Source organism: Solanum verrucosum, unplaced genomic scaffold (genome assembly GCF_900185275.1).
Source record: "Solanum verrucosum unplaced genomic scaffold, falcon-dt-bn FXZP01000103.1, whole genome shotgun sequence".
NCBI classification, from domain to species: Eukaryota; Viridiplantae; Streptophyta; class Magnoliopsida; order Solanales; family Solanaceae; genus Solanum; species Solanum verrucosum.
The window spans coordinates 6,892,295-6,918,200 of NW_026020048.1; the positions used below are offsets into that span (position 1 = coordinate 6,892,295).

General features: G+C 32.9%; 2 protein-coding genes across 3 annotated transcripts; one reads left to right on the plus strand and one right to left on the minus strand.

The window, feature by feature from the left end:
- Nucleotides 1-12,882: 12,882 nt before the first annotated feature.
- On the plus strand, nt 12,883-14,000 carry LOC125822004 (uncharacterized). Its single transcript, XM_049501381.1, has one exon. The coding sequence runs from the start codon at nt 12,957-12,959 to the stop codon at nt 13,740-13,742; it is 786 nt and encodes a 261-aa protein (XP_049357338.1). The 5' UTR covers nt 12,883-12,956; the 3' UTR covers nt 13,743-14,000.
- LOC125822003 (vacuolar sorting protein 39-like) lies at nt 13,988-25,649 on the minus strand. 2 transcript variants are annotated; one of them, XM_049501379.1, is made up of 12 exons: nt 25,120-25,649; nt 24,313-24,524; nt 23,228-23,359; nt 22,972-23,115; nt 21,226-21,338; nt 19,430-19,856; nt 18,500-18,829; nt 17,964-18,185; nt 17,254-17,496; nt 16,322-16,771; nt 14,964-15,062; nt 13,988-14,521 (listed from the first exon to the last, which is right to left on the minus strand). In XM_049501379.1, the coding sequence occupies exons 1-12, from the start codon at nt 25,550-25,552 to the stop codon at nt 14,321-14,323; spliced, it is 3,006 nt and encodes a 1,001-aa protein (XP_049357336.1). In that variant the 5' UTR covers nt 25,553-25,649; the 3' UTR covers nt 13,988-14,320. The 2 variants fall into 2 exon arrangements, with proteins under 2 accessions (XP_049357336.1, XP_049357337.1); XM_049501380.1 differs by lacking the exons at nt 24,313-24,524; nt 25,120-25,649 and adding an exon at nt 23,972-24,205.
- Between the last annotated feature and the right edge of the window lie 257 nt (nt 25,650-25,906).

Consider the following 25,906-nt stretch of genomic DNA (forward strand, 5'->3'; position numbering starts at 1 on the left):
ATATCTCCTAGATAATATTAAATCCGCTGTGACAAATCTTGAATCTGAATGTGCATCAAATGCAAGTCATGAGACTTGAGGTTTCTGGTTAGGTTGGGTCAGTGTAAGGTAGTGGTGTTTATAATTATGAACGAACAACGACCATACTTTATTAGTGCAATAGGCAGTCAAATCCATCAAGTTAGAGTAAGGAATATTGTAAGTGATTGATAAAAATATGATACTGGAGAGGAGTAAAAGTGGCTAATTACTGAGCATACACCACTCCTTTTTTCATCTTAAGGTGCAGAAAATAACAACAAGCAGTTTTAGGCATTGTCCAACATCACTAGTAAATTGGTCGTACTACCATGTATTCACGTGAACTGACTGAGAGAATCTATGAATGTTTTAGGTAATCTTGGTCTTCTTGTCATCATGATTATCTATCTATATCAACCACCCTTCACTCTTATTCTTCTCAATCCAATTTCCAACATTGATTTATTTTTACACACACCATATATAATTTTCTAGATTTGTTTCTAATAAGATTAATAATTGTCTGGATATAGAGTAACACAAAAGAATGATTCAGCTCTCGTTTTATTATATATTTTGAAGTTGAATCTAAGTCAAACATATATTTAAAGAAAAAAATTTAAAATTTATTCCCAAAGTCTATGGACAAATGCTAGAAAATAACTAGAGAGGACTGTTCAATAATTAATAAGCACCCTCAATCAATAATTATAAAATTATAAATTCGAGTTACAAATAAAACAAAAAATGGATAGAGTAACGAGGAGATGCATAGATTTAGTGTGGAGTAGACAAAAAGCGAGAAAGTGAAAAAGGGATGGGAATAGGAATCATGAAAATGAGATACTCTGCAATCATCAAAGCAACAAATGTTTGGAACATGACATAGAGAGCAAATCTTTGACTCAAAGATGCAAACTTAGTGTAGCTAAAAAGTACCCTCCGGATTTAATAATTTGTTTGAAAAGAAAGAAAAGGGGAAATGAAGCTAGATTTGGTGTGTTTGTTTAATAATTATGAAGAAAAAAAGTATGAGGGGGCCACCATGAATCACATATACTCATGATGAAATGTGATGGGGTCCAAAACCAAAAGAGAACAAAAACACCTCTGGAATATCAATTGGATTTGGGATTAAAAGATTCAAAATCCAAAGAACAAAGAGAGAGAGAGAGAGAGAATCAGATCATCTTGAGATTGGTGTCACCCTTAGTTCGACAAACGGGAAGACCAGAGACCAGACCAGACCCTCCACTTTCCAAAAGATGCTCTATCAACCCACCCCACCATGTTACTTCGATTTACACAATTTCATTACCCTCTCTACACTGCAAATCTTCTATTGAATTACCGATCGTGACGGAGTTAAAGATTTTTAGTAAGGGGTTTAAAAGTAAATATATGAACTAATTAAAGTGAGTTTAACGTTTACTATATATACATAAAAAAATAATTTTAACAATGTATATATAATAGTACTTTTTCTGTACCAATTTATGTGACTTACTTTCCTTTTTAGTCTGTCCCAAAAAAAATGATACATTTCTATAGTAAGTAACAATTTAACTATAAAATGTCTATTTTACTCTTAATGAAATGATTTATAGCCACACAAATTTCAATCATTCATTTTGAACCACAAGTTTTAAAAGTCTTCATTTCTCTCTAAAATTTCGTGTCGAATCAAACTACGTCACATAAAATAAAACGGATAAAGTAATATTTTTCTCCAAAGAGGATTTGAATGAACCCATAATAGTATGCTAGCTTCGCCTTTGATTACAAATAACGAATCAATGATCTCAAATGCCAATAAATATTCTGGCAATAAATGTGATGTGTTCTTTTTATTTTTTTATTTTTTATGTTTCTAGGAAAAATATAAATAAATTAAAACAAATATATGCTCCCTCGTCCAATAATAGTTGTTCATTATACTATTTTGGAATGTCCAACAATGATTGTCCGCTCTATGAAATCAATGAATAATTTACGCTTAGTTCCTAATTTACCCTTTATCATTAATTATAATTATTTCTCTATTATATTTTTTCAAGACATTATATTTATTATATTGAAAAGATGATATAATAAAATTACCTTTCTATTTATAGTTTCTTAAGAAATGTGTCAAATTAATAGTGAACAACTTTTGTTGATCGGTGAGAGTAATTTTTTACTCTACTAATCTTGAAAATTAATATGAGACCGTAGGATTTTTTAAAGTATTTTTTAATGAAACTCTCTACGTTTTGGTTAATGATGGAAACGAAACCCCCACGAATGCCGAGCACCATTAAATTTTCACATCGTTTAAGGATGACCAACAAATATACTCACGCTTCCCTTCATTAATTATACTCTCTGTGATGATGATGATTATGTTTACGTGGCTTGTTAGATTTTGTGGGCCCAGCCCTAACTTTGGGACCAATTTTCCAAATATATATTGCCTCTAATTATTATCGCATCTCATCTGCGTTGCTTTGCTGCTTAATACACTAACCCAATAAAGTGTTAATCATTACCCATTAATTCACGTACCACGCGGCCCTTTACATGCACTTATCAAACTCTCCATGCACATGCAAATTAGCTATAGCCAAGCCGACTATCATTGCCAAACTAAAGTCTCAATCTATAGTATCGGCAACACTAATTAATACTTTCTCCGTCTCATATTAGTTGATCATCTTACTAAAAATAGTTTATTATCTTACTAAATCAAGAAAACATTAATTATTTTTTTCTATATTACCCTTGCAATTAATTCTTTTTGAAAATGTTTACATTTTTTTGTAAAATTTCCATAAAAAATTTTAATGGGGGAATTAGTAAAATTATCTTCTTATTTATAATTTCTTAATATGCGCGTAAAAAGAAAATGACCAACTAATATGGAGTGGGGGGAGTAATTAAAAATAATGATTTAACTTAATATCACTGGTTAAATTACATTGATAACATAAAAAGTTATAGTATAAGTGTATATAATAACTCGGAGTCAATCGAACATAGAAAGTTAAAGTTATGTATGGGTCGGGTCCTAATTTACTTTAGTCGTGTATTAAAAATTCGCTAAAAAAGGTATAAATATTAAATTCAAAACTCAATTACAAACACGGTGTCACTATTTTAGTTCAAAACTTATAAAGTTTAAATTGATGTGATAAGAAATTCCAACTTAGTAGGTATATACACATATATGTCTTTTTAGTAAAGTTTTCAATACTATACATAAAGATCGATTGAGAGTAGAATGTAACTAATGTATTGTCATTGTCCATATATAGTTGTATTTGGTCTTGTTTAAATCCAAAATTCAAATGAACTATAAACACTTTTAAAAAAGAGAAAAAAAAGAAAGAAGTCATTCCTCAAAAGTCACATCTCATTTCGTCAGTCTCAATGCAGTCTCTTCTTTAAACTTTTAATGTGTATAGTTAGAGTAAGTTTAGTATAGGTCTATATATGTATAGATCATATATAGATGGAGTAAAGCAAAAGAAATTGGACAGATTCAAAAGAGAAATTAAAGATAGAGCAACTATTGATAGATCTATATAACTTATAAGTTGTTATATCATTAAAAAGTTTTTGAGTTTATAATACTTTATGGTCAAAAAATGAATCTCAATATTATTCCTCTTGAAGAATAAAAACTGAAACCTCTTATTGTCTCCTGTAAGGGTGGTGTAGCCTTGTACCCAAAGCAAACTTAGATCTCTCTCGTGACTTTTTCTTCTTATGCCCATAATGTCATTCATACCCCTAATTACTTTTCCAAAGAGGCTAGTCTGTTTTTGGAAATTTACGTTAATATTTCAAGTCTAGCTAATAAGGACCCGTTTGACCATAAAAAATTTAAATTCTACTTAAAGTTGAATTTCAAATTTGGAAAACAGGTTATGCTTTGTTTTTCAACTCACTTTCTAGTACTTTTGAAGTTGTATTACTCCCTCTGTCCCATATTAATTGATCATTTTTCAAAATTCCTTTTATGTGTATATTAAAAAACCATAAATAAGAAGATAATTTTACTAATTCACCCCTTAAAAAACTTCTAGAAAAATTTACAAACAAATGTGAACACTTTAAAAAGAATTAATTGCAAGGGTAATATAGGAAAAAATTAATTAATGTTTTCTTGATTTAGTAAGATAATATGTGGCAACTATTTTTAGTAAGATGATCAACTAATATGAGACGGAGAGAGTAATTAAGTACATTCACGCATGAACATTATTCTAATTGCAAAAAGTATAACCAAATGCACACAAGTCCATTTTCATCCATAACTCCATAAATTTCAAATAATTAAGTGAAAAATATTTGAAAATTATGGCTAAATACCTACTAATACTGTTACACAACAGTGGTGTTCTTTGCTTTTTCGTTTATAATCATCAATTGTACGTACTATGATCCTCTTCAATTAAAAAGGTGAAAAAGATAGATTCACTACATCACTGTTATAGTTTTATTGCACTGTTTCCCAAATCTTCTTATTTCATGAGCTTCTCATGTTTAGTATATACTTCTCATATTTAGATGCATGTACTTGAACTAGAATCAAATTTACCCTGTCTTGTAATTTTAGTGCAAAAATGATACAGTGTTCTGTTCTCAACTATATATGATAATAAAATATACTGCATCTTTGAAAGAAATGATTTTTTTTTCTTTCTATTACTATAATTTATATTATAACCAATAAATAAATAAATTGACAAGTGTAGCTTTACATCAAATTACATTAAAGTGAGCTTTGAAAGAATTTTTTTCTCCTATTCTAAGATTAGTTTGCCAATTAAAGCGTAGCTATAAATTTTGCGTATAAGCTTTCTGCCCTTCATTTGTATGCCCATGTCCTTTAATCTCTGTTTGTCATCATAACCAGAGTAAGACAATATTGCTAATTGAAATGTGTTGTCTATCTTACCTAAAAGTTTTTCTCTCCGTAGCTATGATATACTATTATATTGAATTGTGTGATATATTTCATAAAATAAAAATAAAAAATGTTAAATAAATTACACATTTATTTAATTGATTATATTTTTAATCAAACAAAGCATTCACATTGCATATGTGAATCGAACAAAACCTTCAACTAATACTGTGGTAAAATGGATCTTAAAAGATACTATGAATAGTATGATTTTTCCGGGTTAGTAATTTTTTTTTAGTACACCCACTAAATCAATTTGATTGTGAATAAACAAATGAATCGACACATCAATTTTTATTGAAATAGGATCCAACAATACCAGTAAGCACAAAAGTTTATAAAAGTAAGAAAATTAATTAATTGATTTGATAGATGCACCGTCATAGGATAAGATAATAAATTTTGAAGAAAATTAAATAAATTGTACTGGAGAGAGGCAAATACAGTACTCCTAGTTTGGTGTGAGTCGTAAGGTATAATACATTGGGTAATGCTAAATGACTAGAAAATTTGGCCAGAAATTTTAAAAAATTATAATATCTTTTTTATTTTAAAATAAACTGATTTTTTTTTCATTTTTTAGTTAAAAGGATAAAAATGTTTTAAAAGGTAAAATACCATTCTGGCCAAATTTTCTGGCCAAAAGGATTTTTCTAATAAATTTAGAATAAAATGTAGGATTATTTTAATTTGCGTTTGGTTGAAGCTAAGCTAAGGTATTATATTATAGTAATGGGATAATAAGTTATTCCGGACCAAAATAGTTAATCCTAGAATAACTTATTCTCAACTAAACGAACATTTATACTTCTTAAGGGACGACATACCAAATCAAATATGAACAAATAAAAATGGACGAAGGTAGGGAGTAAGTGACCGTCAATTGCTATTTTATGTGATTTTACTAGGTTTGAGAAAATGTACCCGACAATCGGCATTTAGGTATATAAGAAATGGTTATAATGATGAGCATAAAAATCCTTTGGAAAGCATAAGAGCATCTGCCTGCTGGCTGTGCTGTGTATGGTGTGTTCTTGTTATATGTGTAACATTTGTTTGTTTTTGATCTGTGAACCCTTTCTGCTAATACATAAATTTAATTACGACCGCCATGTATAATATATATTCCTGCTCCTTTTCCCCATAAGCTTATTAAAGATTTATTTAATTGTTTGTCCACCATATTACTTAATTAATATTTAATAAAAATAATCTGTACCCTCCTAAAACTCTGTATCTGTTGAGTCGTGTTTAAATAAACAAGGATTTTGTTTTAACTGTTGCACGTATACAAAGTGCATTGAAACTTCACAAATTAAATAACCCCTCAATCCTCATGAAGGAGCCACTCACCATATATATATATATATATATATATATATTGAGATGATATTATATAACTTTTATTAGCAGTATCAAAAGTGCTGATTTAATAGCCACGATAGCAAGATATATGGCTAGGCCATAGCTAGTAATGTTATTAGGGAAGATTATTTTCGAAAATAATAGTAATTATATATTGCACTCATGTTATATATGTGTTTTATACAATCTTTTAGTACTTACATATAATTTGGTTAATGTATATTTTTCTATAATAAGTATTAATTACTTAACTATATTGAACTCATGTTATATATACGTTTTATACAATCTTTTATTACTTACATACAAATACAATCTTTATTTTCTCATATACCAGCCCCTAAATATACATTGTTAAATGATATATGAATGATTTATAATCTATATAACGTATATAACATTGGCTTAGTTTATAAAAGTTTCTATAATACCATTATTATTGTTGCAAATGTATGGGGTTGAGTAATTTCTTGGTTCTTCGTTTGTACTTTTGACTTCAAAGGTATGCGATTAAATGGAAAACATGTATTTGTTCATAAATTTTCCTGGAAGATGGATAATATTTGAAATGACTATTTATGACTAAACAATCGTGCACCAAATGTTCATATAGTATGCACTGAATATCCATAGAAAGGTTGTTTAGATAATTATGATAACTCATTGGTTTATATGATATTTAAATATATGATTCATTTTTAAGGTTACTAAGATAAAATATTTATAACGTTGAAAAATATAAATAAAATAATAATCAATAAAGTATAATACATCATTTATATACATATAACTAGGGAATGTAATTATAATTGTAAAAATTACACAAATTTCATATTGTTTAGAGCTAATTAAATCTTAACTTTACTCTTTTCCAAATTACAAAAATTCCTTAAAATTTAAGGATTTTGAATACATCACTCAACGTCCCGATATATCGCATCTCAATACATTACCATTGTTTGAACAAGACACACATGTCCCAGTACATCGTTCAACGTCTCGATACATCGCGTCCCGATACATTACCTTTGTTGATACAAGACACACATGTCTCGATACATATAGTGTAAGAGTGAGGAAAATAAGAATTTTTGTTATTCTTTCAAATGATTTGTAATTTTAAAAAATATGATAAAATAAGTTGTGTATTTAGATAAGTAACTTTTCCATTATTTTTTACTGACCAATAAATGTGTAACTTGCCTAATTCCATTTTAACTAGAGACGTTATTCATTATCCGGAGAAACATTTGTCCTAACTGTACCTAACCGTGAATGATTCAGGCCGAATAACGGCCCAATACTCTTTAAAAAGCCCAAAAAACTCGTGATCAATTAAGTTGATACCACAAAAACTAGCCGTATGTGTTTTTTTTTTTTTGGGAAATTTTTCAAAATGTCAATATTTTGACATTTAATAGGATTCAATGTTAACACTTTTAATATTTAGTAAAAATGTCAAAATTTTAATTTATTATGTATTTTATTTAAGTTTTTATTATTTGTTTTAATTGAAAGAATACAATTGTTAAATAACAAAAAGAAGAAATTTAGGGGAGAGAATTTTTTAATAAGGAACAATTGTTTAAAAGTCTCAGCAGTTACAAAGTTTCAAAACTAAATACTAATCGGTCTTCTCCATAGCTGATGAGTTCTATCATTATTGATTTTCAATATATTTTGATTGAAATCTTTTTTTTTTTGTTTGTTGAGAATTATTTTAACGAAAAAGTACAACAAAATCATTGACAAACGACTGTGGAGAAGGATTTTTTTACTGGGAGTTCGATCAAATTGGTTGAATACAAATTGGACCAGGTATTAGTTAATTGCTTCATCCTTAATCTTTTTCTAAGTGATTATAAAATTTTGATATGAAAGTTTGTAAATAATTGTAAACTTTATCTGCTTTCATTGTAAATTGTATGTACTATAAACAATGTAAGAAAAATTAGTTTTGGTGGATTTGTTTAGTTTTTTGTGGTTGTTGATTACGAAAAATGTTAATGGATTGTTTGAAGATTTTTTGATCGGCCGTTTGTTTTTAATGGTTCAATATTTGTTTGCAGATTTCATTGAAATATGCAAAATACAGTTTTGTGCAAATTTGTTTTTAATGTTTCAATATTTATTTTTACTTGATGCAAGGACTATTTTAAATTCATACATTTTTAACTTGGATACAAAAAACTGTTAACATCTATATTCTGTATTTGTTAATGACTTGGGTATTTAATTTTTTTTTCAGTTTGAATACAAAGAAAATATGGGGAGTATTTGTTTTTTAACAAATAGTAATGCCATTTGATTTTTTTCTAAGTTAAAGTAAAGATGCATATTAAATGTATTCATTGTATTCATGCACTTTTGTTTCATTGTTTTGTATTCAATACTCCATATTTGGTGTATTCATTAAATCATAATAATTATTGTATATGTCAGGTTTGATTTATAAGTTAAATTATTGTATAAATTTGTTTTTATGTGATGTAGTTTATAAGTAACATTATGGCATAATTTATATATTTTATATGCTTGCCAAGTTAAATATTTTTTCTTACAAATCTAATTTACTCAGGAAAATGCTTTTGCCATTAACTCGGATAACAAGAGCCTGTCGAGTACTACATTCAAGTTCTAGTGCCATACAACACCTGAGAATTTGACCTTGACCAACACATATTCTCATTCTCATGACCGAAACATGTTTTCTCACAAAACAAATTATATTGTTGCTCAGTAAGATGCTTAGTCAACTGAGTTTTAATGTGTATTCCTTTTAAACAATTAGTGATGCTAGTTCAGATTGTATTCAATCTTTATTATTTGATTATTTTGTATTCATTAGTTTTAGCTGTGTTGTGTGCTCTATAAGTTACTTTGTTACATGTCTTTGTATTCATTATGCTTTGTGTACAAAGTGAGATTAAAATACAAAATGATATTGAAATACAAAGTGAGCACAAAAAAATACAAAACTTGTTGGCATATAGCTAGAATGAATACAAAATAAAAAATAATAATATAAAATTGTATGAAGCCTAATTTAGAATAGCATATAAAATTCTGTAAAACTATTTATCTATTGTCCTAAAATATAGTACAAAATTAAACATATACATAGTTTGAAATGAATACCACCTACAAAATAAATACAAGTTACACTTAAAAAAATTAAAATTTAGCAAGATACCACATGAATTTTGTAATGAATACAAAATGCAACAGACAATAAAAACAGTAGAATATAATTTGATAGTTTAGATACAAATGCAACATGCCATAAAGTTGTTTTTCATTGCTCTGATCTTCAACAATTATATCAACTTTCATTGCCTGTACCGACCACTCTCAACCAAATCAAAGTGAATTCTAGGAATTCTCTTTGATGTCCTTTCACCAGAATACACATATGTATGAATGAAATACAATATGGCGAACTTAAGAGCATAGTCTTCATTGTCTGCCCAAACTTTTTTTGTGAATCTGCTCATTAAGTCTGATTTACGGATAAATTCATTACCACCAAAGTACTAAACAATTAACCTATTAGGTTCTTTAGTGTTGAACTTGAAATCATCTATGACACCAACACAATTTAATCCAGTAATCAGTGCAAACGTTCTAAGTGTAAACTTCAAGATAGTTCCATTAACTCGGATAACAAGAGCCTACCAAGTACTACATTCAAGTTCTAGTGCCATACAACACCTAAGAATTTGACCTTGACCAACACATATTCTCATTCTCATATAATGACCGAAACATATTTTCTCACAAAACAAATTATATTGTTGCTCAGTAAGATGCTTAGTCAACTGAGTTTTAATGTCATGGTTAACAAAGTAGTGAATGTGGGGTGTATCCTTGGGTAGATCTTTGCAGGCAAAAGCATTTTCCTGAGTAAATTAGATTTGTAAGAAAAATTATTTAACTTGACAAGAATATAAATATATAAATTATGCCATAATGTAACTTATAAACTACATCACATAAAAACAAATTTATACAATAATGTAACTTATAAATCAAACCTGACATATACAATAATTATTATGATTTAATGAATAAAATATGGAGTAATGAATACAAAAAAATGAAACAAAAGTGCATGAATACAATGAATACATTTAATATGTATCTTTACTTAGAAAAAAAATCAAATGGCATCACTATTTGTTAAAAAACAAAATAAATGTATAAAGTTTATATGTATGTTTACTTTACTGGATACAAACAAGACTCCCACAATGTCCATAACTATAAAATGATACACAAAGCATAATGAATACAAAGACATGTAAAAAAGTAACTTATAGAGCACACAACACAGCTAAAACTAATGAATACAAAACAATCAAATAATAAGGAATGAGTACAATCTAAACTAGCATCACTAATTGTTTAAAAGGAATACAAATTAACAAGTTAATATGTATCTTACTTGATTGGATACAAACTACTTGTTTAATAGTATTCTTAAGGATTTACTTTATAAAACCTCTGTTGAAATTTAATTAATGTCACCTGCTTTATATAATGACAGTAAAAAACAATGTGATATTCTTCATGCTGCTTTGCTTTTAGCTTTTGCTATTAACAAAGCTAACAAAAATATCCTCAAAATACAAAAACAAAATAAAATTGGAAATACAAAATACATACTAACAAACGTGCACATTGTCCATAAACATTTACAAATCTAATCAATATCAATACACATACTAAATGGATTTTGAATACAAAAAAATATATAGATAAAACTACAGTCTAAAATAAAATTATTGAAAAAAAATGTTCTTTAACAACTTCAACTCAACATGCAATAATAATTAAATACCTCTTCGTTTCCATCCTCTTCGACAACTATTCGTTCTTCGTCGTCTTTTTCAAGATCCCCACAAGTAGACGAAGTTTCTACATTTCCGTTCTGAATTTGAGAAAGGTTTTGCACACCGATTGGGTCCTGTAAATGTTCTGATCGTCTCTCTTCCCTCATTTTAGCAGCGGATCCTACATTATCCGCTATTTCTTGAGTAATAAATAGATTAAAGGATGGAAAATCGCTAGCAATTTGTTGATTAAGTTGGATACCTCTAGTAAGCCTCTTGGATTCAGCCAATGGAGAGTGAACCCTAACCAAAATTTCAACTACGACAAACAACAATCTTTAAAGATTTAAACAAAAATAAAATCAGAAAAGAAATCTAAAAATAGGATAAAGATTAATACCTTAGGGATTGTTGTTGATTTAATTTCTGAAAAAAACAATCAAAATTTACGGAAGAGATATATGGGCAACTTGAATGTTGGAGGATAATCTGAAAAGATAAAGATGAGAGAGGGATTTTTTTTTTATTATTAAATAAGAGAGAGAATTAAGAATCTGAAAAGATAAATATGAGAAAGAGGTAAACTCGGCCAAAATATGAGACCCGGAGTTTTTTTTAAATAAAATAAGAGAGATAATTAATTGAAAACGTGTAATTGTTAATGGGAGATAAAGTAGGAAGAAAATTAGGATACATAAAGTTTTTTAAAATAATGACATTTTTGACATTTTTACTAATATTTATAAAGTACGGATATTTTTACTAATTATGTTATTATTTTTGACTAGTTTACTATTTCTCCTTTTTTTTTTAATGAAAAACACTAACGAAATAATTCTCTTTTTGAAGTCTATTTAAAATTCACTAATCTATAAAAGAACGAAATTAGTCAATATGTTATTATTTGGACTTGAATAAGATAATATTTGGATATGTAGTTGCATTTTGGTCTTAAAGAAGCTAATATTTTGATATCTTAATAGACGATTATTATTGACAAGCCCAAATCAAATAGCATGTAAACACACTATAAGGCTATAAGACAGCCAACTGAGACCTAAACTAGGATATGCTACTCAGCTGATTCATTGGTGATTAATGCAAACTATTAGTTATAATAATGGAAAGACTACATTAACATCTATTTAATAATCATAACTGGTTGCACACACCGCATTTTTATATAATCTTTCTTTTTAAAATTTTACGGTATATATTAACCTTTTGCATTCTTGTTTGTAAATTAAGTGTTTGTAATTATAATTAAAAAAATTGGGAGAAAACTACGTATTTAATTTAATTATATATACATGTCTTTTTTGTTTTCTTAAAGGTTAATTGTTTTGGTAGTTTTATGCCACAATATAGTTAATCTAATATGTTCTTAAAATTAAAAGTATATTATCATATATTTTATAAAAAAAACCCTGATAAAACGCGAATAAACCAAAGAAAACAACAAAATCTATAATAACCAAAACAATAAAAAATCGATCTAATTAACTAGTTTCATTTATTCCAAACCACAAATCACGAATTCACGATCCAACAACTTGCACTCCTCTCGTGCCATTTTTTTTTTCCTTTTTATCTAGCGTCCATCAAACTATTCTGGCAACTTGACCATTTTAAATTATAGGGAGTATTACATATTTTTGGTAATACTATCATTTATATTAGAAAAAAAAAATACTAAAAATTGATCTTAGGGCAAGACTCCTTAATTGTGACTGCGTCGGATAAACCCCTCAAGAAACCCCGGAAGCGCCGCCGCCGCCGCCTGTCACATGTCTTCTCCAATTGTTGAAATCGAAGGAGACATTGACACCGACGAGCTCAATCCCTTCACTATGATTCTCCCACAAGATGGCCATGACAATGGCGCCACTCCGCAGCAGCAACAACAGCAGCTCCATTTCCTCCAATCCATTAACTCAAATGTAGTCATCAGACAACTCCCTTCTGAAGGCCTTTCTTTCCAACTCTGGCCTGCCGCTACCATTCTCGTCACTCTCCTTGACAACATCCGTAGCGGCGAATCAACTCCGTTTTCCGAGTTGTTCAAACGTCAGGAAAAAGGGGATTCACTGCCCCTTCGTATTCTCGAACTGGGTTCAGGAACAGGTGTTGTTGGGATAGCTGCTGCTGCTATTCTTGGTGCTAAGGTTACTGTCACCGACCTTCCTCATGTGCTGCCTAATATACAGTTCAATGTTGATGCAAACTCCAAGGTTTTGGAACAGCAATGTGGGGGTGTTGATGTTGCGGCGCTTAGCTGGGGGGATAACCAGCATATGGAGGCTGTTGGTAGAGATTATGACCTGATTTTGGGATCTGATGTGGTGTACCATGATCATCTCTATGATCCTCTGATTGAGACGTTGAGGTTCTTCCTGTTAGGAGGTGGAAAGAAGATAGCTTTTGTTATGGCTCATTTGAAAAGATGGAAGAAGGAATCTGTTTTCTTCAAGAGAGCTAAGAAGCTTTTCGATGTCCAAATCATACATACAGAGCCTCCGCCCGATGGGTCTAGGATTGGGGTGGTTGTGTACCTTTTCACCGGGAAAAGATAGCCACTATAGTCAATCAAGGTTTGATGTTGGTGGGATGTCAGTGTGAATCTTATTGTCACGTCATGTCATGTATAACAATGGGGTTTGCCCAACAAAGAAGTAAAAGACTACTGTATTTGCTTTACATGGAAATACAATCAAAAAAGAAAATTGTGTATTATTGCATTTTAATTGAACATTCACTACCTGAGTTGTAACAGAACACTACATACAGACACTCTATTCAAAATTAAGTTATAAACCACCTCGAGTAAGAGCTCTCATCCATGTTAATACAGAAAAATACACAACATCAAATCAATTGCATTCGCTTCCACATTGGACATAATCTACAAAAAAAATGTGTATAATATGTTCCTTTGTGAGAAGCACTGTCATTCTCGGCTTGCACACTTTACCATTAGCAACCCATTGCATCCCTTGTGACTTGAGAGCAGAAGTGTCTTACTTTCAGGATAAATGGCGACTTAAAACTGAGCTGCAGAACATGTTAAACGGTGCTAGCATGAAGAAATGGGATCAATGCCACCAATAGCAACCCAAAACATTCAGTTAATCCCAAATCCAACTTCTCCTTATCATCTTTTCCTCAACTGAGAGCCTCTTCCAACTGCCTTCATATTCTGTGAATCTCTAAAGCAAACAAAGTGCACAATTGTCTTACCATTAGGATAGACTGCAAAGACACTGGTGCCAATCTTCTTGTTGCAAAGAGAGCACATGCTATTGCTTGTGATCTTCAAAACTGCTTTTCTTTGGTTATACAGTTCATCTTTAACCTGTTTCGTTCACAGCATTAAAATGAGAGACAACAAATACTAAACCATAGCTTTAGTAAAACAATCCAGTCATAGAAATTAAGTACACTCAAAACAGTTGAATAGCAATGATGACAATTGGCAGTTGCCATAAAACAGAAGGAAAGAAAAAAGAAAAAAAGATGTGAAACGCTCAAGCCAGTAAAAAAAAATCAATGTACTCTACAGTCTACATTGATATAACAAGCCTCCCTAAGCTGGCTGGGGGACAGGGGAACAAAAGAACAGGTAATATGATGCCGGAAAACCCAAATTACCACATATAAACTGTTGTATGCATCAGAATGACCAATTTTTTTCTTGAAAACTGCTCTTAGGGCAGGTTCCACGTGGGGTTGGATATCGAAGGTTCCTTCCGAGCATTTTGGATATGGAATCTGTATGTGACAACACTAAAACTTACCTGTAGGTTTTCACTTTCTCTCAAGCTTTTTATCACTGAGAAGTTCCGATATGCTTCACTGGATTTCCTCAGAAGAGGTCCAAGAAATGGAAGCAAGTTCTGCATGAAGCCAAAATGGATCAGCACAATACTATAACATCAAGATGTGAAACATTCTTGCTCATTCCATGCACAGACAAAGCTAGAGGTAATGATTCTGCAGTTTCACAAGGTATGAAAGGATGTTTACTCACAAATAAACAATGTTGCATGTACTATCCCACTATGAGTGTATGTGAATATTCAGAAAACCATGTAGGGTCTACTACCTTAGCTTCTCATAACTTGATATCTACCAGTGCATAGTGAGTAACATTAGATAGTACTCCCTCCGTCCCATTTTATATGTCACCTTTTTACTTGGCACTTGCATTAAGAAATGATGTAACTTTACCCCTCTACCCTTATTTAATTTTTTGGAACTCAAGTTTTCAATCAATGAATATGAATTAATTTATTTTGATTAATTAATTTAACCAATGAACATGAATCATTTAATTAGCTTTTCTAAGTTTGTCAAATGTATATTTTCAAGGCTAATAACTCACAAGGGTAAAAAAGGAACAATATGGTAATTTATGCATTGATTTTATGAAATGACAAGTATTATGGACCAACTATTTATAGAAAGGGATGACATATAAAATGGGACGGTGGGAGTATTTTACTTGGCATAGTTGTTTCAAACAGATGATTTGATATACTCGACAATTGAAAGACAGATTGATCAAATTTCAATATGTGACCTATAGGTAAAGTTGTCTCCGCGTGAACTATAGGTCATATGTGAGTTGGGGAAGTAGGTTGTCTACATCACACCCCTCGGGGTGTGGCCCTTCCCCAGACCCTGCGTGAACGCCGAATGCTTTGTGCACTGGGCTTCCCTTTATTGATCAAACTTCACCTTGCATCTTCCTTATTCCTTAATGTGTATTATCTCAAAGTCAATATTTAGAGATAATATAGCTGGAAACATCTAACATGCAGTTAAGGACCATGACTAATCTAACACTCACACATAGGACTTCAGGACATATTAACATGATTAGTGCTCAGATGCAGTGAGTACCATCACTCTTGAACATATATCTTAGCTTGTGTTCTGTGAGTTTTTTCATTTTTAGCTTTTGGCAATGGGGAGGTGCTTGTGCCATGATGGTTTAGCAGCGGAGCCTGTCTCTGGGTTCTTTTGTGAGAGAAAGAGAATCATTTCTGTACACAAGGAGTGATGCTTGTTTACTTCAGTCCGTTTTGATTAAATAATGACCAACTTCCTTATCTAGCTCATGTATACCATCACATTTTGATGTTTCTTTTACCTGTAGCTTAGTATCCCTTGGCAGCAGTTTCAGCGCTTGGGCGCCATGGATTCGATCCCACCTTCTGCTCAAAATATCAAGTACCTGATCTAGCATAATAGTAGAACCACCTTCCTTGGCAGCATCTTCTGTATCTCCATCACTCCTCCCACTGTCTGTGCCACTTAGACTGAATCGAGTGTCCTCAGCGCCCCCAATTTCAGCAATTTTCTTGGAGCGGCCTCCTTTTACCTTTGCTGTAGTTACTAAACCAACTTTTGGAATCCCAGGGCTCTGAGCTGATACCAGATTAGTAATTTTCTTCTCAAATTTTTTTGTTGTCTTCGTAGGATTTAGATAGATTTGCAGTAGAGTCTGGTAAATGTTTCCGTAAGATTTTGCTGAATGTTGTTGAAGTCCTGAATCGTACACCCGGTCACAATAGGACAGTGCAAGTTCAGGAACATGAAGCTATAAATCAAAGAGAGCAATTCACTTCAGTATGAAAAACACCCACAATTTAAGCTGGTAAAATGCAACACAGAGACAACTGAAAAGACTTCAATGTCTGCCATCAAATTCATAAAATTAGACATGTATTAATGACAAAAAGATGACATATCCAATGTCCCTACTTGGGAATGCATACTAGCCCAACAACATACAGAGAAAGAAAGGGTCAATGCAAAATCCAATGATGTAGTTAAACTATGAGAAGGTTAACATGTCGGACGAACAGGTACACTAACTAAAAAAAGAGTGAAATGATTGCACATTAGTCAACCGATCTAACAGCAAATGTGAAGTTCACAATATAAGTCTGTTATAATACTTATGATGAAGAACTTGCACAGTTTTAGATTTTTGCCATACCTTAAATCCCCTCGAAAGCATCAATGCATTAGATAAAAGCCAATCCTAAAATATCATGTGCAGTTAAGGTGGGAAAATACCTTGTGCACATAAATAGACAGGGAAAGTTCATGTTTATTCATTTTCCCCAAAAGAATTGCACGTTCTTCATACAGAGCATCTGGTGGAAGTCTCTTCAGCAACACCTCTGGATTATATCCAGACATACCCTCCAAAGCAGACAGTAGCTTTTTCCTTGGTGGAGGACACGTTTTCTCATCCCACTTTTGCTGGGAATTATGTTCAGCATGAAAATCAAGCACTTCTGAGAGATAAATTTGCACCTGCCACAAGTTACTAAGCGCATTTATCATAGTCACAGACACTCAACATTTTGTCAGACGCATGGAATTGAAGCACAAAAGACTATGTTGAGCGGACTCTCCAAAAATGTTACTGCACCTGTGTTGGATCCTCCAAAAATACACTACTTTTGGAGGATCCAACACGCACCCATCGACAGTTTTGAAGAGTCCGAGCAAAATCTTTATCCCCTGAGAAATAGTAGGAGGCAGGATAATTGTTCCTCAATTTTGTCACTCAGGGTTTCTCAAAGCTTTGAGTTCAAAGAAGCCTAAACATGTGAGCTTCTTTAGCCATATGCCCATATCACGAGGAGAACTATAAGCCTCAGTTTTCTGGCTTCACTTGAAGCAATGTTGCTTTAATAGCTTTTATGCAATAGAAGGTACAAAGGGGAAAGAAAGAGAGAAGCTACAGAAAAACCAGACAGATGAACAAGTGCCTCTACCATTTCATTCTGCAGATTCCCTGAGATGCTATTTTCATTCATGGAAAGCATGAGTTCTAGATATGTTGCCTGCATGTCTGGAGCATGCTGCTTTAAGTAAGAATTCACCAAGTCTGCTGGAATGTTACCAGACAAAAATAGCTCAATGGTTTGCATAGGACAGCTTTCAAGAACAGGCAATGAGAACTCCAGGACAAGCATGGGGTCAGTTGCACAAAGGGGCTGCCAAAAATAGAAGAAATAATCAGATAACTGCGTTGGCGAAGCATTGTTCCATAAAATCCTTAAAGAGAGATTCACTCTACCTTGTGCTAAGCATAAATGAAGCGTGTAAAGAAAAAAAGAAACTATAAAAATTCCAGAAACTTGCATGTATAAAAGATTAAAAATTTATGGGTCAAATGGACATGGACCCAAAACTCAAACTGCCCGCCAAATCTCAGCATAGCTGATCCAAAAACTTTACAAGCTTCCACATCTTTCAAGTAATTAAAAACCCCAAAGGAAAGAAAATAAAAGCAGAGAAAGAAGCATACTTTGAGATATTCAATGATCATATCAGGCTTGAACTTCGTTAAGAGCTCTACAGGAGTTTGCTCTGACTTGGACTCTTCTACTAGTTGATGAAGAAGTTTCAGTGCTTCATGATGCATTGAATTGCATCTATAAAGTTCTATCTGACAAGCATACTGGCTTCTTTCTTGCAGGAACGCATCGCATATTTTCACATCACAGTAGTTGAGAGCTTTCAGAAAATCTGTAGCAGCAGAGAACTGTCCAGTTAAAAACAGAGCTTGAAGAAGTGCAGTGTCCAGTATTGCAGCCATGTCCCTAGCGATGGAAGTGATAGGAATATGAATTCTGCCCTAAATGGATCAAAGAAAATACATTTTAGATTGAAATAAGGCATGTAATACAGCTAAGTAGAAATTATCCCAGTACTAACAGCTCTTTGAGGTGTAAGTGGTTTCTCCCTTCAGTAGACTCACTAGAATAAGCCAGTATTTTTGCATATGGAAGAATCAGAACTTACCTCCCTGACATCAGATTTTTGGAAGATACAAATGAAACAGTATTTTTCAGAAGGCAATAAATAATCGATGACTTGAATAATCCATCACATTATTTTGCAATAACTGATTTTTTTCTTTCTGATAAGGTTTCTGTAATTAAATACATCAAACACATGCAGCTAGAAAGGTATTTATACTGTGATGCAAAGAAAGGTACATGTTAAACAGCTCAATATAATTTGCGCTGCCAACTGCATACAATTTCCCTGGGTGGAGTCTTTGGGATTTCTAGAAAGCTTTGCTGAAAATACTAAATACATTGCTAGTCACAGTTATCAAGAAGAGATCTGCTTAATGTCAAAACTTTGACTTTCAATTGGGAACTTATTCAACAAAAAATATTTCCCCGAAACGCTGTCGATGGAAGGCATAAGACAAACATTGAAAAGTTACCTTGGTTGGTTTTTTGGATCGGTCAGTTCCATAAGAAATGAAATTATCTCCAACAGCATCTGAAACCACTTCTTCAGTTCCCTCAGTTGTGGCTTTCTCAATGACACTGTATCTCTTTTTCTGCAAATACTTAATCAGAGCCATCAAAGTGTTGTGGTTCATTTTCTTGGACTCTATATCCATTTCATCAGATTCAAATACATCCGAAGGCGGAGAATCTAGATCATCTGACAGACCAGAAGAGCCTCGGGAGAGATATGGTGCATCTGCAACATCTGCAAATTTCTGTGGTTCAGGTATGCAAGATGATTTTGGAACAATAATGGATGGATATAAGGCGAGCACATAAGTGATTTCAACTTGAGATGCCACAAAATGTTCCATTGCTTCTTCATAGCTCCCATTTTCAAATAGAAAGTGCGCATATCTGAAACAAAGACTTGTTATCTATCTTCATGTATATTAGTTTCACACTTCGTTTTCTTTCCTTCTTTCCAAAAAAAATAAATAACTAATGAGCTAAAACTACAAAAATTGGAAAGAAAAACAAAAGAGACAAGAACCAAGTTGTATTTAGTAACTTCTTGCCTAGCAATGTTCATATTTCAATTTTTTCCCATAACAATGGTGTAAATGACAGATTGTTCAAACCTCGACTAATCCGTGTTACCGTCTACCTCCCACGAGCACGCGTATTGGCTGACCCTGCCCATCAAGGTTTAGCAGGAAGAGAAGTAATCACCTATATTTTTCGCCTTTGCTGGAATTCTAACCCTGGTCTCCCAGGGCCTTTTCAATACATTAGCCACTAGGCCTCACCCTTGGGTGTTGTTCATATTTCATCTTTTCTGGGAAAAAGAAACTGACTAGAAAATCGAGCCAGGATAGTTTCCTGGTCAAGCCAGTATGCTGTCAGTCTTACTACTCATGCGTACTACACTAGATGAAGTAAAACTTTCAAGCAAACATAACACCTCAAATAAGTTTATGGTACTAATACCCTATACATTGTTCCTGTCCAAAGGAAAAAATGTACATTGTTATCAATAATTTCACATTTCGGTTGAAGCCTGCCTACATTTTATCAAAGACGTTTACATTTTTATTGAGAGTCTTTTCTTTGAGTAAAATAAAAGTCCAAGCTTTCAACAAGAATTAATTTCTATATAGCCTCTATATAGTCTAATCTTTATCAAGAAATGTGACATACTTTGTTAGAAGCCACATTATCAAAGCCATTAACAAGCCAAAACTTTCTGATTGAGGATTTCAAAAGCACTCTAGAAGAAAGAACAAATCCCTAGTTATAAAGAATATCAACTACAGATGTTTCCACAAATTTTTGGCCTCAGTGATTCTCATAGAAATTTCTACAGATGTTTTGATCTAGAAATTTTAAAATTAAGACTTCACAGCTATGTTGATATCAGCCTCGAAATGGATGCATATCTATTTGTAACTTGTGCTAAATATAAACGTGTATACACCATAACATCATATACTAAAATATGCAATTTCAATAAATTTGACTTAACAAGAGACTATTGCCATTGAACTACAATGTTAACACATAACATTTGGTTAAATCCCCCCCCCCCCAACCCCCAGGAGGTTCAATGTGACCATGACTTAAATGAGATATCTTTTTGTTTGGTTCAGGTAAAAAAAACTTTCATTAATATAAACAAGAAGGTGATGAAAATGATGTAAATGAGATGCTGTTGCTATTGACTTACAATTTAGCACAAAGTTGGTGCAGAAGAGGGGCGGTGGGGACAGGGGAAGGGGGCAATCACCTCATATGAATTGATTGCTCCTTTGAAGATCTAAGACTTGAATCTTCTGGTGGTAGCAATTTGCACAAAGCCAAGGCTTCCTCGAAGTTTCCAGATGCTGTTAGTTGTACAATCTGCATCATAGAGAAAAGTTGGAATCACACTCTCAAAATTAACTCAGTGAATAATGGGTCTTCCCCTGACTTTTGTACCTGTGAAGTGCGTCAAGGAATTCTTTTACCATGCTGTTGAATTTAAGGATCCTTTATTAAGATCTGTTGGTAACAGGTTCAAGGTGCATGGCCTGACAGGTTCCACATACCCTGATCCAAACTCAATAATTCAGACCTAAAGTTCTTTTGGCAAACTGGCAGATCAAGTCCAAGAAGCAAGGTATGAGCCTGAACCCAGGTTTCACTGCTACAAATCTTGATTAACAAGCCATGGGATAATTGCCTTCATATCTCGATTAACTAGCCAGAGGAGCAGTCCAAGAACAAGAGTGGCTCTACCAGTCCTCAGTTCAGAAAGCACAATATAAGCACGAGATTACAAGCAAAACCCCATATTTCTCCATCTTTGTTTATTATTGCAAGGAATGGAACTTGAGTCCCACATCGGTTAAATGGGAAACTGATGTGGGGCTTATATAGCCTTGCTCTCCCACCTTAATAGCTATTCTCCTAAGGTTGTATCAATGGTATCAGAGCCACCCGATGTGGAGCTTATATTGCCTTGGGCTTTCCCACCTTAAAAGCTAGCTTTTGGTGCTAAGGTTGTGTCAATCTTTCTTCTACCTTGGTCAACACCTAGCAGTTTTTGGTCAACACTCACTTAAGCATCAGAACTTGGCTTTATGGGGCCACCTGGGATCCTAGTGAGTTATGCAAGTTGAAGGCTAAAGATGGTGGTACTTGAGGTTCAACAGTAGACGAGCCTTGGATCCATAATAATAATCCAAGAGTCCACATTCCAAACCTTAATGTACAAGGTTCAACATACTGTTTTGACCACTAACATCCTTCAATCTCCATTATCCATCACCTCAGCTGAACACCAATAGTAATTGACTTAGGGCACTTCAGTGACGGTAAATCATAAAGACAAAATACACTGGTACTAGAATATACCCCCCATCTGACGTATATTACACGGTTCACTTTGGATGACTTCCCAAATTAAACTTTCGAGTCTAAACTATATCACAGTCTTATATTTTTCCAATCAAACCAGCCGTGCACATGAACTCCAATATTTAACTTGATCTTTTCCACCACATGAATGTGATATACAATTCAAACAAATTTCTTAGTTTGCACTCCTAGTCAAACCACATAATATACAAAGAGATGAGGGAGCATACGAATTGGACAATGTGCTACATTTTGCTCTTTTATATACAATGAAGAATATTCTCCAGTGCAATATTTATTTTCACGATTTTCTCCATAAAACTCTAGACTAAACTGATCTTTTTTTGATACCTGAAGTAAGAAGATGAATTATTTGGCTCATGAGGTCTTATAAGCAAAACTCATAATCATAATCATTACAACTTGCAACATAGATTTATTTTGCAGGACTTAGACTTTCTGTTTGAGTGTCTAAGGCATTCTCAGATTAGCTTCATGACAAACTTGAGTCCATCCAAAATGAGTCATTCAAATACACAAGACATAAATGTGCTACAGTTTTAATACTGGACTAGAAGCGTAAGCAATATACTTCAACATAATATTAAAGAAAATTTTCTAGAGTGACAATTACCTGCGCACCAAGAGGCACAGGAAAAAATCCAAAAACAGAATTATCAAGAGCAACAATCACAGTATTGTTGCTTCGAACAAGATGACGAACATTCCGAAGGACAACTGTTTGAATCAAAGGATAAGGAACACGAAGAGAACGTATCTGCAATTTTCCAAAACATCAAACTGCATTGTCATTCCAGATTATTTAGATCTAAGGAGATTCGGTTAAATGAACAAAAAGTACTAATTAGCAAACTAAATACTCAAGCTACCTCAACATGTCGCCCCAAAAGACCTATTGCATACGGCTTCTGGATAATAACAACTGCAGGAGCCTCAGACCAACAAATCCTCCCTTCTTGGATCAACTTCCCATTTTGGTTAACTAAGACACCAATATTATCCTGTAACAACAACACTTAACAGCGATTAAACATACAGATAATTTTCAAAGATCTTTTTTTGATAATTAACAGTAATTTTACTGCAAAAAGGTAACCTAGAACCAACCAGTACTGGTTCAGTATGCATAAAAAGCTGGACAGATAGTTTTCAAAGATTAGGAATTTACTCAAGAGAAGTGAAAGATGATCCACAAGGGCTTCATCGACTAAGTCATAGAAAGAAAGCTATAGATTCTATGGAATCATATATCATCCAAGGAATGAGGATCAAAGGTGAATCAGACATGAATTAAATTCTGAAGTAAAAGTATGTTTCCCCTGCTCTATGGATACATTGGATCTCTGGTATGTGGAATTTGAGAAGAAACAACACTTAGGGAAGATAGCCCACCTCAGTCAACCAGGCCATAGTGTTGTGTGCAAGTGTGGAAAAGAACTACAATGTCAATCAACTCAATGTAATAATGACAGCGATAGGCTTTAGAAGACCATTGAATGACTGGGAAGTAAATAAAATAGCTGAATCTCTCAGAAGTTTGGAGCATTTTCCAGGTAATAGAGCCACTTAAGACAGCAAATGGCCGTGGAAGCATATCTAGGAAGTGAAGATACCTTATAGGATGGCATTTTTCTGGCTAGCTGTAAAAGAATCATGCTTGACTCAAGACAACTTGATGGAAAAGAGGTTGAAGTTGTGTTCAACATGTGTTTTGTGTGGGAAGGATAGGAGTAGACCAGCTTTGGCAAGATGAACTACCTGCTCTTAAGTTCACTTTTGGTTTAAGGTAAAATTCCTAGATGATGCTGAATCTTTGATAGATATCGTAGAATCCCTGTAAGAAGAGTAAGGAGATATCTTTTCTTCTTTTGAAATGTAAATATGATTTCTGCACAACCTCTGTACCAATGATATATAATATTGTTACCTTTCTAAAAGAAATAACCAACATTACCTTGCCCAAAAGAAGTTCTCCAGGTGGAAGAGCCACCACAAGAGGTGCGGCGATCCTCCCTGAAGAAAACATCTCAGACAATACACCATTCGTGGTATTCAATATCTTGTACTCTCTTCTAATCCCCAAGCAAATATTCTCACCACACCATGACATCGACTTAACTGTGTCAGGAACTCCAAATTCTTTCACCTCCACAAATCCACTCCCCCCTATAGAAGTTTCAAATAAAAATCAGGTTACAGTAACAGAACTCTTATATTATTAGAAAAATTCGATCATCAATATCCAAATTGCTTTGAGCAAGAAACCTGATAATCAAAGGAAAAATAAATTACAGGCCTTTATGATACTTGTGTTAAACTAAATGTAGTGAACTGAAAACTATACTCCCCCTGTCCCAATTTATGTAACACTCGGCTATTTTTGGATGTCATGAAATGTTTGAACCATTCCATTTCTATACAAACTTCCAAAAATTCAAATCATTAAATTATTCAATTTTTTTGGGCATTATCTTATGTTTTTTTACATCAAACAATCTTTCCAACGATTATTATAACATATATAATATCTCTACGTCCACTTAATAGTGGGAAAGCACAGTTTTACATTATGTTTGTAACATCATTAAATGATTGATCAGTCCATAGAGAAAAGTACTTCCTTTTTCCTTTCACATATGGCAGAGACTGATCAAGTACACATCCACTCATCTAAACAGATCAGAAACCGCATTGCCGTGACAATAATGTAAAATTTTCAATTAACAATACAACAATTAAACTTATACATTCAAGTCATTACCGTCGTGTTTGTAAATACAGACTCTCTTTTGCCTCCCGAAGCAAAGTAACCCTTTTTTATCATCCCACGAATATACATTTGCACCTTTAGCCTTAGTAATCACTGACAAAGTCTCCAAATTAGGCAACCCATGTAACACGATTGACTCGGAGAGGGAAAGCAGAAGTTCTCGTGAGACGAGGACTTCCATGGCCAGCATTTGTCTTCTGGAGAATTCATTCAGAGTTCTTTCAAGCACATAGGGTCCTTGATGAAGCTCTAAGGTTTCAGAATGGAAATCAGATTGGTCAGAAACGGAGGATTCTGGAACGTAAACACGGAGCGATCCGTCGGAACATGCGATGAGCAAATTTGAGCGGTATGATTCAATGGCATCGATTTTGGAGGGAGAATTATCGAGGAGTTGGAAGGTATCGTAGGCAGTGTGCACCATCTTTCTTCTTCTCTCTGATTGATTTGGGTACCATGTCAAAATAACCTCTCTCTTCCACAATCTACATGCGTATTAGCATGTTAATGCTTTGTCCCGCTCTTTTTGGAATTTGTTCATAAACTTTACCTATTTTCCACAGTACTCCCTTCCTTTTTATCCGGTTTTTACTTTGACATTAAGGGTGTGTTTGGTATGAAGGAAAACATTTTCCAGAAAATGTTTTTTAATTTTCTCATGTTTGGTTGGATTAAATGTTTTCCAAATCAACTCATTTTCCTCAAATTTAAGGAAAATGATTTTCCTTCTAAACTTAAGGAAAACATTTTCCAAAACTCTCTTCGAACTTCAAATTAC